This window comes from Terrapene carolina, unplaced genomic scaffold, assembly GCF_002925995.2.
Source record: "Terrapene carolina triunguis isolate 2854851 unplaced genomic scaffold, T_m_triunguis-2.0 Scaffold34029, whole genome shotgun sequence".
Classification (NCBI taxonomy): Eukaryota; Metazoa; Chordata; order Testudines; family Emydidae; genus Terrapene; species Terrapene triunguis.
The window spans coordinates 4,169,869-4,181,569 of NW_020698380.1; the positions used below are offsets into that span (position 1 = coordinate 4,169,869).

The 11,701-nt window shown below is 47.9% G+C and overlaps 1 protein-coding gene across 5 annotated transcripts in view; it reads right to left on the minus strand.

Annotated features, from left to right (window-relative positions):
* Positions 1-5,453: 5,453 nt before the first annotated feature.
* LOC113405169 (mitochondrial glycine transporter-like) overlaps positions 5,454-11,701 on the minus strand; it is a 12,100-nt gene continuing 5,852 nt past the window's right edge. For 4 of the 5 annotated variants that reach the window (XM_026646099.1, XM_026646098.1, XM_026646100.1 and 1 more), the window contains 5 exons: positions 11,387-11,471; positions 10,607-10,786; positions 9,335-9,503; positions 8,404-8,570; positions 5,454-6,133 (listed from right to left, as the gene is read on the minus strand). In XM_026646099.1, coding sequence (XP_026501884.1) covers positions 6,011-6,133; positions 8,404-8,570; positions 9,335-9,503; positions 10,607-10,786; positions 11,387-11,471 — 724 coding nt within the window. In that variant the 3' untranslated portion in view covers positions 5,454-6,010. The remainder of the gene's footprint in view (positions 6,134-8,403; positions 8,571-9,334; positions 9,504-10,606; positions 10,787-11,386; positions 11,472-11,701) is intronic. The other variant, XM_026646102.1, reaches the window with a different exon arrangement.

Here is an 11,701-nt window from a genome sequence, read left to right on the forward strand (position 1 = left end):
AGTCACGTGGGAATGGCCCTCAGCCGCAGCGTCTGTGCCGGGCAGCAGCCGGCAGGTGGCAGCAGAGCCGCGAGTGCTGAGGATCCCCGGCCTAATGCGGCTGGGGCTGGGCTGGGAGAGCCCGGAGCGGGCCGGGCCTTGGGCCTTGCTTAGGGATGGGCTGTGAGCCAGGCGTGCCCGGGGCGCTAAGCTGTAGGAGGGCTCTGGGGGCAGGGCCTGGGATGGGGCCTAGAGCAAACACGTGGCCATCTCTTCCCTAGTGTAAATCACGCCCCCCTTCCTCCCTCCCACACTGCTGCCAGCTCCCACCATATTACCCCCAAGCCCCAGCTGCTGGAGTCCTTTGTTCTGCCCAGACCCTCAGCTTTCACACCCCATACAAGTAAGGGTCCCAGCCCTCCTGGTTGCGGAGAAGAGCTTGGAAACACGAAGCAACTGCACCCTAACAGCTCAGAAACTGCTACTAGGCAAATGAAAAGAACCGGACTGATGATTTGTGAATGATTTGCGATTAGCAGTCCTGCTGTCTGCATTGATCGCTGCAGCGCTGAAGTGCTGCGCATGGGTAACTCATAGCTAGGGCCTACCAAATTCATGGTCCACCTTAGTCAATTTCATGGCCAGAGGGTTTTTTAATTGGTCAATTTCATGATTTCAGAGGTTTACATTTAAAATATCAAGGTGTTGTAATGGGGGGGAGGGGTCCCGACCTGAAAAGGTATCATGGGGCGGGGATGTCACAGGATTGCCACCCTCTTCTGTACTGCCTTCAGGGCTGGGCTCTGAAGGCAACAGCCATGGAGCTTCCTGCAGCTGGAGGAGATTCCCAGAGGTGATGGGGGGCCCCGATCTGCCCTGCTGCTGGGAGTGCCCCAGGCGGGGGCTCCTAGCTGCTAGTCCCAGCGAGTGGCAGATTAACGTATGGGCCCACAGGGCTTGTGCCCAGGGGCCTGGCCAATTTGGAGGACCCCCAGAAAAATGGGCACCCAGATCTCCGGCAGAAGCCCAGAGCCCACCCACCCAAATCCCCGGCTCCAGCCACAGGGGGCAGAAGCCCCAAGCCCAGCTGAGCCCCAGCTAGAGCCACGGGGAGCAGAAGCCCCAAGCCCAGGCTGGACCATGGGGCTGAAGCCCCAAGACCCAGTTGGAGCCACGGTGTGGAAGCCCCGAGCCCAACTCCTGGGCTGCTGCACTGGAAGTGGGTCTGATCTCCCCACTGAGAGCAGCCGTGCAGGGGAAGGATAAGTTTTGTCCCTCCACAGCCCAGCTCAGACTAGTTGCTAGGAGCTCCTGGTTGGGGCGCTCCCAGCAGCATGGGGATATGGATTTCATGGGGAAGGGCTTATTTCATCGTCCGTGAAATTGGTAGGGCCCGATATCATAGAAGTGAAGGGCTGGAAGGGACTGAGGCAGGACTGAGTACACCTAGACCATCCCTAACAGGTGTTTGTCCAACCGGGCCACCCCAGTTGGCCAGGGCTCCGGGGCACGGCCCCCATAGGCCCAGTGGCTAATCCACCACTGTTGCTATCTCAAAGGGTTTAATGGGTCCTTTATGTCTCACTGTTGTCCTTAGAATTCTTCATATATAATAGTCACTCTCTTACTAGCTGATGGCAGCTGCTATCTTACATATGTAATGTGATATGTATACCATTGCGGTTTGTAGGATATGGTAGGCCTGCTTTTATGTGTCAGTTTACTCTCCAGGTTCAGCTAAAGGATTGGCTAGGGAAATGAGACTCTGGAGTTCAAATGGCCCCACAGCTCTGTGCAATACCTACTACCTGTGATGTGTATGCAGATAGAGATGTATAATTTTGTGTAACCAGAGGTTATTCCATAGTAATTTACAAATCCTTTCATAATCTTCACAGCAGTATTAAGTATAATGTTCTGATATTAAGGAGTTTATAAAAGTAGATATAGGCATTGTACAATACACAAAAGGAAAGGCCCTGATTTGAAGCACTTAAGACTTAAACCCCCCCCATATATATAGAAATGAGGACACAATGAGACAATGGGTGAAAATATATTACAGCAATTGGGGAAGAGTTTAAGATGTTACTGCCTTTTTCCCTGCTCCTAGTCTGTGTTTTCTGTTTTTGATTGTAAACTCTTCAAGGCTGGGATCTGTCTTACAATGCTTGTACTGACAAGCAGCCTTTAGGGCAGTATAGAAATAATGGTTTTATAATTCACACAGTGAGCATAGAGTACTGTTGAAACCTGCAACAGCCTTGCTTTTACTGAGCCAGTTAGATGTTGTCCTTCTCCTTAGCCCTTCTATCACAGGTGTTGGTTTTAGATGCACACAGCCCGAGGCCAGGGACATTAGAATGATCTTTCCATAGCCTGAAGGTGACTTTGTGCTTCGGGATTACCTTGACCTGACACTTTTTCCTCTGTCTATTTCTACATTAGGCAAGGGTTTTGAACCTCAACAAGCAGCAGCTGTGTGTAGCAGATAAGAGTCCAACTGTTGACTCCACCCCATGATCCTTCTGATCCACGGCTGATGGGGAGGTAGGCCTAGGGTAACCAGACAGCAAATGTGAAAAATCAGGACAGGGGGTGGGGGATAATAGGAGCCTATATAAGAAAAAGATCCAAAAATCAGTACTGTCCCTATAAAATCAGGACATCTGGTCACCCTAGGTAGGGCTGGAGCCACTTTTAAGGGCCTAACGTAGGCAGACTCTAGAATCAGTGGGGCTCTGTGTAGTACACATGGGAATTGAATCATGAAGAGCAGAAGGCTGTGGACTTTTATGCCATAGTAGCACATGTTCGTGCTTTTAAGATCTACAGGTTTCTCCTGGTAATTCCACTTACAACATTTGTAGTAAAATCAGACTTACAAAAAAAAAATTTCACCGTAAGCAGGTTCCATTGTAATACCTCTCCCCCCTCCCCCCCCACACGCACACCAAAAAGAAATGGCAGACTATCATTCCTTCCCCAAGAGCTTCAATTCTACACCCCACAAAAAATAACATCTGTGGAGCTTCCAATCCATGAAGTTAGATTAGCTTTCAAAGGGTAAGGAGCCAGAATTGGGGTTTGTACAGTACATTTCAGGCTTCAGTTCTGTAAGAGGAGTTGAAGAAGGGGAGTGATGGTATAAACCCATGCATTAGCTGTTATCTGCTTAGCAGGAGGTTACACACAGCTTGGGGCACCAGAACTTTTTTTTTTTTTTTTTTAAACTGAGTTCAACGTCCCGATTCCTGTGCTACCTTGCATCTTGTGCTCAAACCTAGGGGCACTAGATTGGACGCTCTTCGTGGCAGGGACTTTTTTGTTTGGTTTGTTCACCACCTAGCACTCTGGGGGTCTTGCACTTGTGTAGTCATTTCCACCTGTGCACAGTGAATATCCATCCTAAGGGGAGCATTTCTCCCCCACCCTCCTTGGCACTGGTGTGAATGACTATGCAGGACCCTGAACAGTGGAGAACAAGGCCCCGAACACTTTCACACATTCTCTTTGAAAAGTGCCTGGGGACTGATAATTTCCACAGGAAGCCTGGCAAAGTGGGTCTGCAGTTGGTTTCCTATGAAGGCCAATAACATTAACAGAGCAGTGACCTTCCTCTCCTCCCCTGACTGCCAAGTTAGGGATTCCATCTAGTGTTGCCTCTAAAGGCTAGAGCCTTCAGCAGCTTAAATATGAACGTGCTTTATGTCTTGCCAGATGTGGAGCTCAGTAGTAGCAGAATCTACCAGCTTGGTGGGGAGGGGGGAGGCTGTGCACAATAGTGGTACAACTCCTGTGCCCTGATTCCGTGCCAGAGAAATCTGCTAACAACCAGGCCTCTCTGTCCAAGGAGGCACATGAGATGCCATCGGAAAATAACTCCTGCTTCTATAGCCCTCCCTCCCCAATCCTGGAACATGAATGTCTCAGCAGATAAGGTGTCTGTAAAGGGCCCAGTCATGCTCCTAGGAGACCGATTTCATAGGAGTGGCAGATATCAGCTGTAGCAGGGAGTTAATGTTTTTGGCAGCATCCCTGAGCAGTGGGCTTCCTCAAGCAATAGAGGCTCCTGTGTGCCCTTCAGTCAGTATCTAGGCTCTCTCCTCGCTGCAAGGGCAGTCAGCTTAAATAATCAAGTGTTTTTCTTGTTATAAATGTTTACTGGAGATAGCGCACGGTACACACACTTAAGCAAGTGCTCAAAGCTAGGGGCACTGAAGGGGAAATGCGCTCCTCCCCATACACAGACGGGAAGCTTTGTGGGGCAGGAGCTGTGGTTTGGTTCTGTTTATACAACGTCTGGCACAATGGGGTCCTGCTCCATGACTGAAGCTACGAGAATAATGATGAAAGTTCTCAACAACTCCTTTGAGAGCAATACTATGCGATTCTTCTGGGGTGCACCTGCTTAGGAAGCAAAAAAACCAAACCAAAACAACAACAAAAAAACCCTGCAGCACCAAGTCTCAGAGCTCAGGTTACTGACTCAGGCTTATGCTATAGGGCTAAAAATAGCCCGGGAAGCGTCTCAGAGCCCAGGCTCCAGGAGACCAAGCCCAAATGCCTACACAGCTATTTTTAGCCCCAGAACACAAGCCTACATCACTTCAGCTGGGCTCAGATTCGCTATGGTGGTTTTTTGTTGTTGTTTTGCCATGTAGACGTAACCTGACTGTGCCTCTCCTGCAGTTTCCCACAGGGCTGTTTGTCCTCATTGCTTTAGTAGAACTAGTCCCCATGGAAGTCAGTTGAGCTGTCTCGCCTCATCCCCCACCCCACACACTAGGGAGTTTGTTTTCCATCTGTTTCTTAGGTGTCCTAGTGTTTTAAAAAAGAGAAAGGCACTGAAAACATTCCCCTCCCTCCCTTGGGAAGAAAGAGAAAGGAGTTGCTAGTCCATTTTGCAGCCACAAATGTAAATGACAGTGTAGAATACAACCTTCTTGCATGATATGTTTTATTACAGCCGCATTTACATCCTTTGGAGTTAAACCTGGATAATGGTCCAAAGCTACAGCTCAATTTCAACAGTGCAAGAAAAACAGCTGGTACAGAAAGGCTGCAAATGGAGTTTCAAAAAGAGACTCCATTTCTCAAGTCCTTTTTCTGGCCTTCCATCTCTCTTAGCTAAGTCATATTTCAAGACAGTCAATGCTTTTGCCCTGCCATGGTAGTCATGTGGGTAGGCATAACAAATGCCTACAGAAAAAAGAATAAAGCCAGTGGAAAATGTCTTCTTCCAAGACATTGGGTCATGCTGTGGGAAATACAACCTAAAGCACAAGGGAAGAGGCGTAAAGCCCTTTGCTGCAAGCCACAACGGAGATGTCAGTTAGGTTCCCAGCTACATTATCCATCATCAAAGCTACTGTGCAAGGTATGGTAAGGCTGCATTTCCCAGCATTCCTTTCAGATACACATTTCCCCCTTTCTCACTCTAATACATATTAATACATTAAGCAAACTCTGAAACAAATCGTTACATGGTGCCCCTCGTAGCATTCTCCTCTATGCCTTCCCCATGGGTGCAGAAGCAAAATACAGTGACAGATAACAGGACGAGTGTCAGATGGCACATGGTGTGCCCAGTCTACGATCCCAGGCCACCACGGTAGAAAGTTGCAGAGTTCTGTAGTCCAAGTCCAATCACTTCTTCCCCAAATGCCTCAGCTAGCTTCTGTGCAAAGGCTTCTCAGGGCACATAGGACTATTCTAAAGGGGTTTCTTTCAACGGTCTTTACCGTAACCATGTAGTTCGTGGGACACTGAAACCCTCCCATCTTCCAAGGAAGTTGAATGATACGGTCCTCCTGGAATGCTTTACTCTGAAGATGCAAGGTCAAAACCTTCTCTCTCCTACCTGCATTTGTATCAGAGAGGGCATGTTTTGCAGCCTAGTCCTCTGGATCAGAAATCGTTATCGCTCTACCACGGTGGAACAAAGATCCACCCGCGCAGAACTGGGAAATCACATCTCACCAGCTGAACAGGAGAAGGGCTTAGGCTGGTCTCCTCCACTACAAGCCCTTCAGGATTTCAGCCCCATTTTTGCCATCATCTGCTCATATAAAGTCCATGCCATCGCTGCCATCAGAGTGCGCCGCAGGGCACGGGGGACGCCGCCACGGAAAAAGCCAACCAGTCCATAGTCCTACAGGAGACAAAACAAACACCAGCTGTGTCACTTCATGTAATTCTTAGACTTCTACTGGATGGCATAATCCATGGCTGCACTGAAATACATTCTGTACTAGTCCCTAGTGCCTGAGAAATCCATGCTCACACGGCACTCAGCCAGAGGGACAGCCACAGGGAAGGGACCTCTAGCATCACTCAACTGCAGTGACTCCTGCTGATGAAGGAACAGCAGTTACTGGACAGCTGCTATACCGTGAGGCACAGTACAGAACAGTAAAAAGAGGGAGGGGAACCACAGGGCCTGGAGGGAAACCCCCACCTCTGTCCAGACAAACAAACAAACAAAAAAGACAAGAAACAAACCACTTCAGGTCACTTAATATAGTCACCAGCCTCACTTCAGAATTTTGTGTCAGTTAATATTTACAGAATTGCCAGGGGTGAAAGTAAGGCGGTACGGGAAAGTGGCCGCCGGTACCGCCCCTACTGCCTTACTTTAAAGCATTGCCGCTGCTGGCAGGGCTGCCGACGGGGGGAGCGCAAAAGGGTCAGTGACGTTAAAGCGCTGCCACGGCAAAGGACCCTGCTTAAAGCGCTGCCGCAGAAGCATTTTATTGTCACTGCCCCTTTTACGCCCCCCAGACTGCCAACGGGGGAGAGGGGGCAAAAGGAGCAGCTGCCCCGGGCTGGCGATTTAAAAGGGCCCGGGGCTCTGGCCACTGCTGCAGTAGTAGCAGTGACGGCCAGAGCCCCAGGCCCTTTAAATCAGCGCTGGAGCCCCAGGCACGGGCCAGCGTGGAAGGGCTGGCTGGGGGATGCTGACCCTCCCAGCCCCACCCCTTCTGCCTGAGGCCCAGCCCTTTCCGGGGGGTAGGGGGACGGGCGGAGTCAGCCCCCGTACCGGTAAGTTTTCAATTTTACTTTCACCCCTGAGAATTGCCCACGAGTATTTTTAAAGCTCTGCCTAGGATTTACTTTCATTGAGCAGAAAGAGAAATTCTGAATGGGAGCAAATAGCGTCTAAGCAGAAGCGTGGCTAAAATACAGATTCAAACAGACCCAAACTTTAGGGAGGAGGATTGATATGAACCTGAGCAGCAAAATTCAGCTCCAGATCTTTCATTCTGATTTTGCAGGCTCTCACTTGCAACAAAGAAACAGTCTAGCCAAGAGTCATCCCAATGTAACCCAATGTCAGGACAACTGTATCCCAACTTTGATGTTGTGTAATCCCTAGCATTGTATCACAGGGGTTGTGAATCACATCCTGGGCTAGCATCCAATGGACATACAACTCTGGGGCCAAATACAGGTCGATGAGTGCTCCACTGGGGTATCCACTCCATGCATCCCCACCCAGTTCCTTGGATAACAAATCTGTACATTCACTTCTTGCTAGTGTTCAAAGGACAGATAATTGTTTTATATCCCATTTATCCTTGAAGCTTGTGTTTATAAAGCAGCATATTACAAAAATCCTCCTGCCTCAGTCTGGCAATCACAGGAGTACTGCAGTGATAAGCCATGGATTCCAGCAGCCCAGGACTGGGTACAACCAGATCCTGCAAGGTTATTTGCTAACACGATTGAAATGAAATCAGTAAGTACATTCAATTAACAACAGTCTAAGGGTAAAAGTGCTCTATAATGGAGTGAAGAAAGGTGAAGTGAAACCTCTAGTCATACCATGGCTCAGGATACAAATTAGATTACGTGTGAGGGGTGAATGTAACATGCCCAAATGTGTATGACTGTCGTCCTCTTTTTATTCACTCACTCCCCATGCTCAGCTAGAGAGAGTTGTGTTTGCTTTTCCAAGGGATTTGTCCTGTGTACATAGGTAAAGGATGGTGGAGCACCAGGAATAACCAGGTGGTGGTGAAGTTAACTATCTAGCACATTAATTTTCATACCGCTCAGAAAGAGCAAGAAACAACAGTAGCGTGTTGGGAGCTGTCTGTTCCCAAGGAGACTGATGTGGATATCTGCCCCATGGGAACTGGATTCAGACCACCAACCAGTCATCAGATGGGAGTAACTTCAGTCACTACTGACCCAGACTGTATGTGAACCAGTGACCAAGAGGTGAAAAGTTCAGTCTCCCATAGCATAACACAGAGGAAGCATTTCAGAAGCTACACTGCTTTCACAGTGGTATATACCTAGTAATACTCATTTGAAGGTCTGCTTTAGAGATGAAGGCGAGAACCTTCTTATCAAATCTGCATCTCTGGTGAAGTGATCAGAACTGAAGTTACATTCACACAATCCTCTCAGCCTCACCTTGAAGATTAAGGCAATGGCCTGCCCCGTCCAGCGGTATTTTTCAGGTGTCAGCTGCATGTGGGTTTTGATTACATCAGCAGGCTGTGTCGCCAATGAAGCCAGGATTCCAGCAAAGATTCCACAGCTGAAGTTCACTAAGGGGGTGAGCGCTGGATCAAACTGGTCTGGAATGAAGCAAGACACAGCTTAGTCAGACATAATACAGTACAATTCTGTTCTGTAGATAGTGACTTTCTTAGAAGCTGTATCCCAAACTAAATAGTTACCAAATTATAAAGTAGATAACTGAGGAAGAGACTTTTCAAAGGAGATTAGCAAATAGACACACCAATGCTAATTTTGGCTAAACAAATCACTTCCATTGGGACTGAATTTGACAGACACACAGAGCTAAAGAAAGGCTGTTTTAGAGGGCAGAAGCTGCAGAGGAGAAGGCTCTCACACCAAAATCAGGCAAGTCTCAATTTAGCAGAGATTGCAGAAGTGTTGGGGAACTATACAATGTGCATGAAAATGTGCAACTGGCAATGTCAGGTGTTGAGCAAGTTTTCCCCACACACAGCTCTGCCAACTCCTCATCCCCAACTCACAGTACCCCTTGCTTGGTAACTGCATCCCTGAAGTATCTGTCTCATACTTTGCTCGTAGGCAAACACCAGATCACCATGAAGCGTGGATGCATTCTATGTGCAATGTAGACCAGAGTCCCCTGAGCACCAACGTGAGGCCCAGGTCATTTTCATGTAAGACTCCTCCAGAACGTGAACATCCAGTTCTCTACAGGTGGAACACTAATGCCCCACCTTAGCCCTACAAGGGATCGATTTAATCAGAAAAAGGCCAAAGTAAAGCATGTGGACAGAAAGGAAAGGATGCTGGGAGTGAGAAGAACCACATTCTGTGTTATTACATCCACATTCAGCCTTACCCTGAGGTATAACTTTTTTGGTCTGGGTGTAGAACATCAAATAGATGCCGGAAAAGGGTGCATCACGCAGGAGCGTTGCAGTCAGCCCACAGAACAAGCCCCGGGCCCCTTCTGTCCGATAGATATTCCTCACGGCTCCATACACGCTCTCATAGCCATACTTCCCACTCTGCAGAGGACACACAAAAATGGTTTACCTACATGTCAGATATAGGGTCCCTTGTGCTGGGACATCATTACTGAGCAAGCCTTGAAGTGAAATCACCTCTCTACACACAAAAGGGTGAACACTTACCTCCGACTCCTAAATGCTTTAAATACACCACCACAAGGGCAACCAGCCAGATTTCTCTTTTCCCAAGGCCAATCATATATTGTAGTTACAGTATATTTTTAAGTATATACACGAGACGCAATGACGGGGGAGGGATAGCTCAGTGGTTTGAGCACTGGCCTGCTAAACCCAGAGTTGTGAGTTCAATCCTTGAGGGGGCCATTTAGGGATCTGGGGCAAAAATCTGTTTGGGGATTGGTCCTGCTTTGAGCAGGGGGTTGGACTAGATGACCCTCTGAGGTCCCTTCCACCCCTGATATTCTATGATTCTATGACATAAGAACTATTCCAGTGACATCGCCAGAGAGCAACTGTCTTGCTACATTATCAGCAACAGAGCTTCCCACACACTTTAGCACTGATATTTTATTAGCTACTTTTTCTATAGCAATTTACTTCTCCGACTCCATCCACTTCCACTGGCTGGAAGATTCAACCCCAGTCTCCTCGCAGGGCTAAGCATGGTGCCTCCCCAGCAATCCCCACCAAGGACGCAAGAGGTGAGGAAGGGGATTTGAACTTTATCTCCTGCATGGCAGATAGATATGGAACTAACACATATAATATAAATATACACCATACAGTTACTAGCTATTACAGACCAGCCTTGCAAGAGTGTTAACAGCCCAAGATACAGCCACTCTCCCCCACTCCTGCCATGATGATAAAAATATTATTTCTTGCTGAGCAAGTAAAATATAGAAGTTACTTGCCCCAGGTGTGTGAGCGTGGAGAATTTTTCAGTCCATCTAGGTTTCAAACCATACCCATCATTGCAGCATTTAAGCACCTTGCGCAGTATAGAAGCAGTATATAGGATCTCAGTTTCTCAGTCCCTGATACCCAAGACAGATGAATTTTTTGTGCTATAGGAGAGGGTATGAAACCACAACACAAACGTCAGAAAGTTCTAGAAGTATGAAAATTGTGACACTCACCTCATATCGTGTCTTCACCACGGTTATGGGCAACATGCAAACCCCTGCTACTGTACGGGAGCTAATGCCCAGAAAGACAGACTCTAGGGCTGTGGGGGAGCGGTCCGAGAGAAAGTACTGCTTCATCTTGTACAAGGTGCTGAAGTAAATCCCGACCCCAGGGATGCATCTTGCGAAGGACTGCAGAAGAGTGAAAAATGGAGAGAAAACACACTACTGAACACTAAAAAAGGGAGCGTTAAACCTGCTGGGAAGCTTCAGGCCCTGGGGAGGGTCACTGAAAAGAAAGAGCTGGTACTCTGAAGAAAGGAGAAGAGGTGTAGGGCAAAATCATGACTCCACTGAAGTCAGAGTTTTGCTATTGACTTTAATGGGGCCAAGATTTCACCCAAAGACTCCGTCCCCAATTACATGCACATTCAGGAACTGAAACAGGCTTAGGCCGGTGCACCAGCCATTACAGATATATAGGCCGAGATTTTTATAGATATTTATTAGACACGGCTTCCCGTCAGCGTTGCATGGCCTAAGTAACATAGACAACTACCTCCCAGTTTCAAAATTGACTTGAGCACTTAGGAACCTTAGACCCACTGCCCTTCAGTGAGAGAGACTTAGGCTCTTAAGTGCCTAAGTCACTTTTGAAAATAGGACAGACATCTAAGTCACTTTGGCCTTGCAACACTGAGCGGAGCAACATTTAAATACCTTTAAAATTCTAAACCATACTTACTAACACATGCTAGGTAAGAAAAAGTCAGAGTTAAAATAATCACTTACTGGTGAGACCCCTTTCCAGAGCCCTAGGAGACTTTCAGTGCGAATAACCCTAACGAACAAAGCTACCATCCCAACATGACCTGACCTAGAAGGAAAACAAGAAAGGAATGACATAGATATACTGCAGCTGATACCCCATGGGTCCAACCCTACAGCCCTGCTCTAGTCCTCCCTCACCCACCCAGAGCGCTCCAGAGATGTACCTGTGTACTAGCTATAGCACCAGGGCCAGCTCCAGCATTTCTGCCGCCCCAAGCAAAAATAAAATTGCTGCGATCGCGATCGGCGGCGGCAATTGTGAAAAAAAAAAAAAAA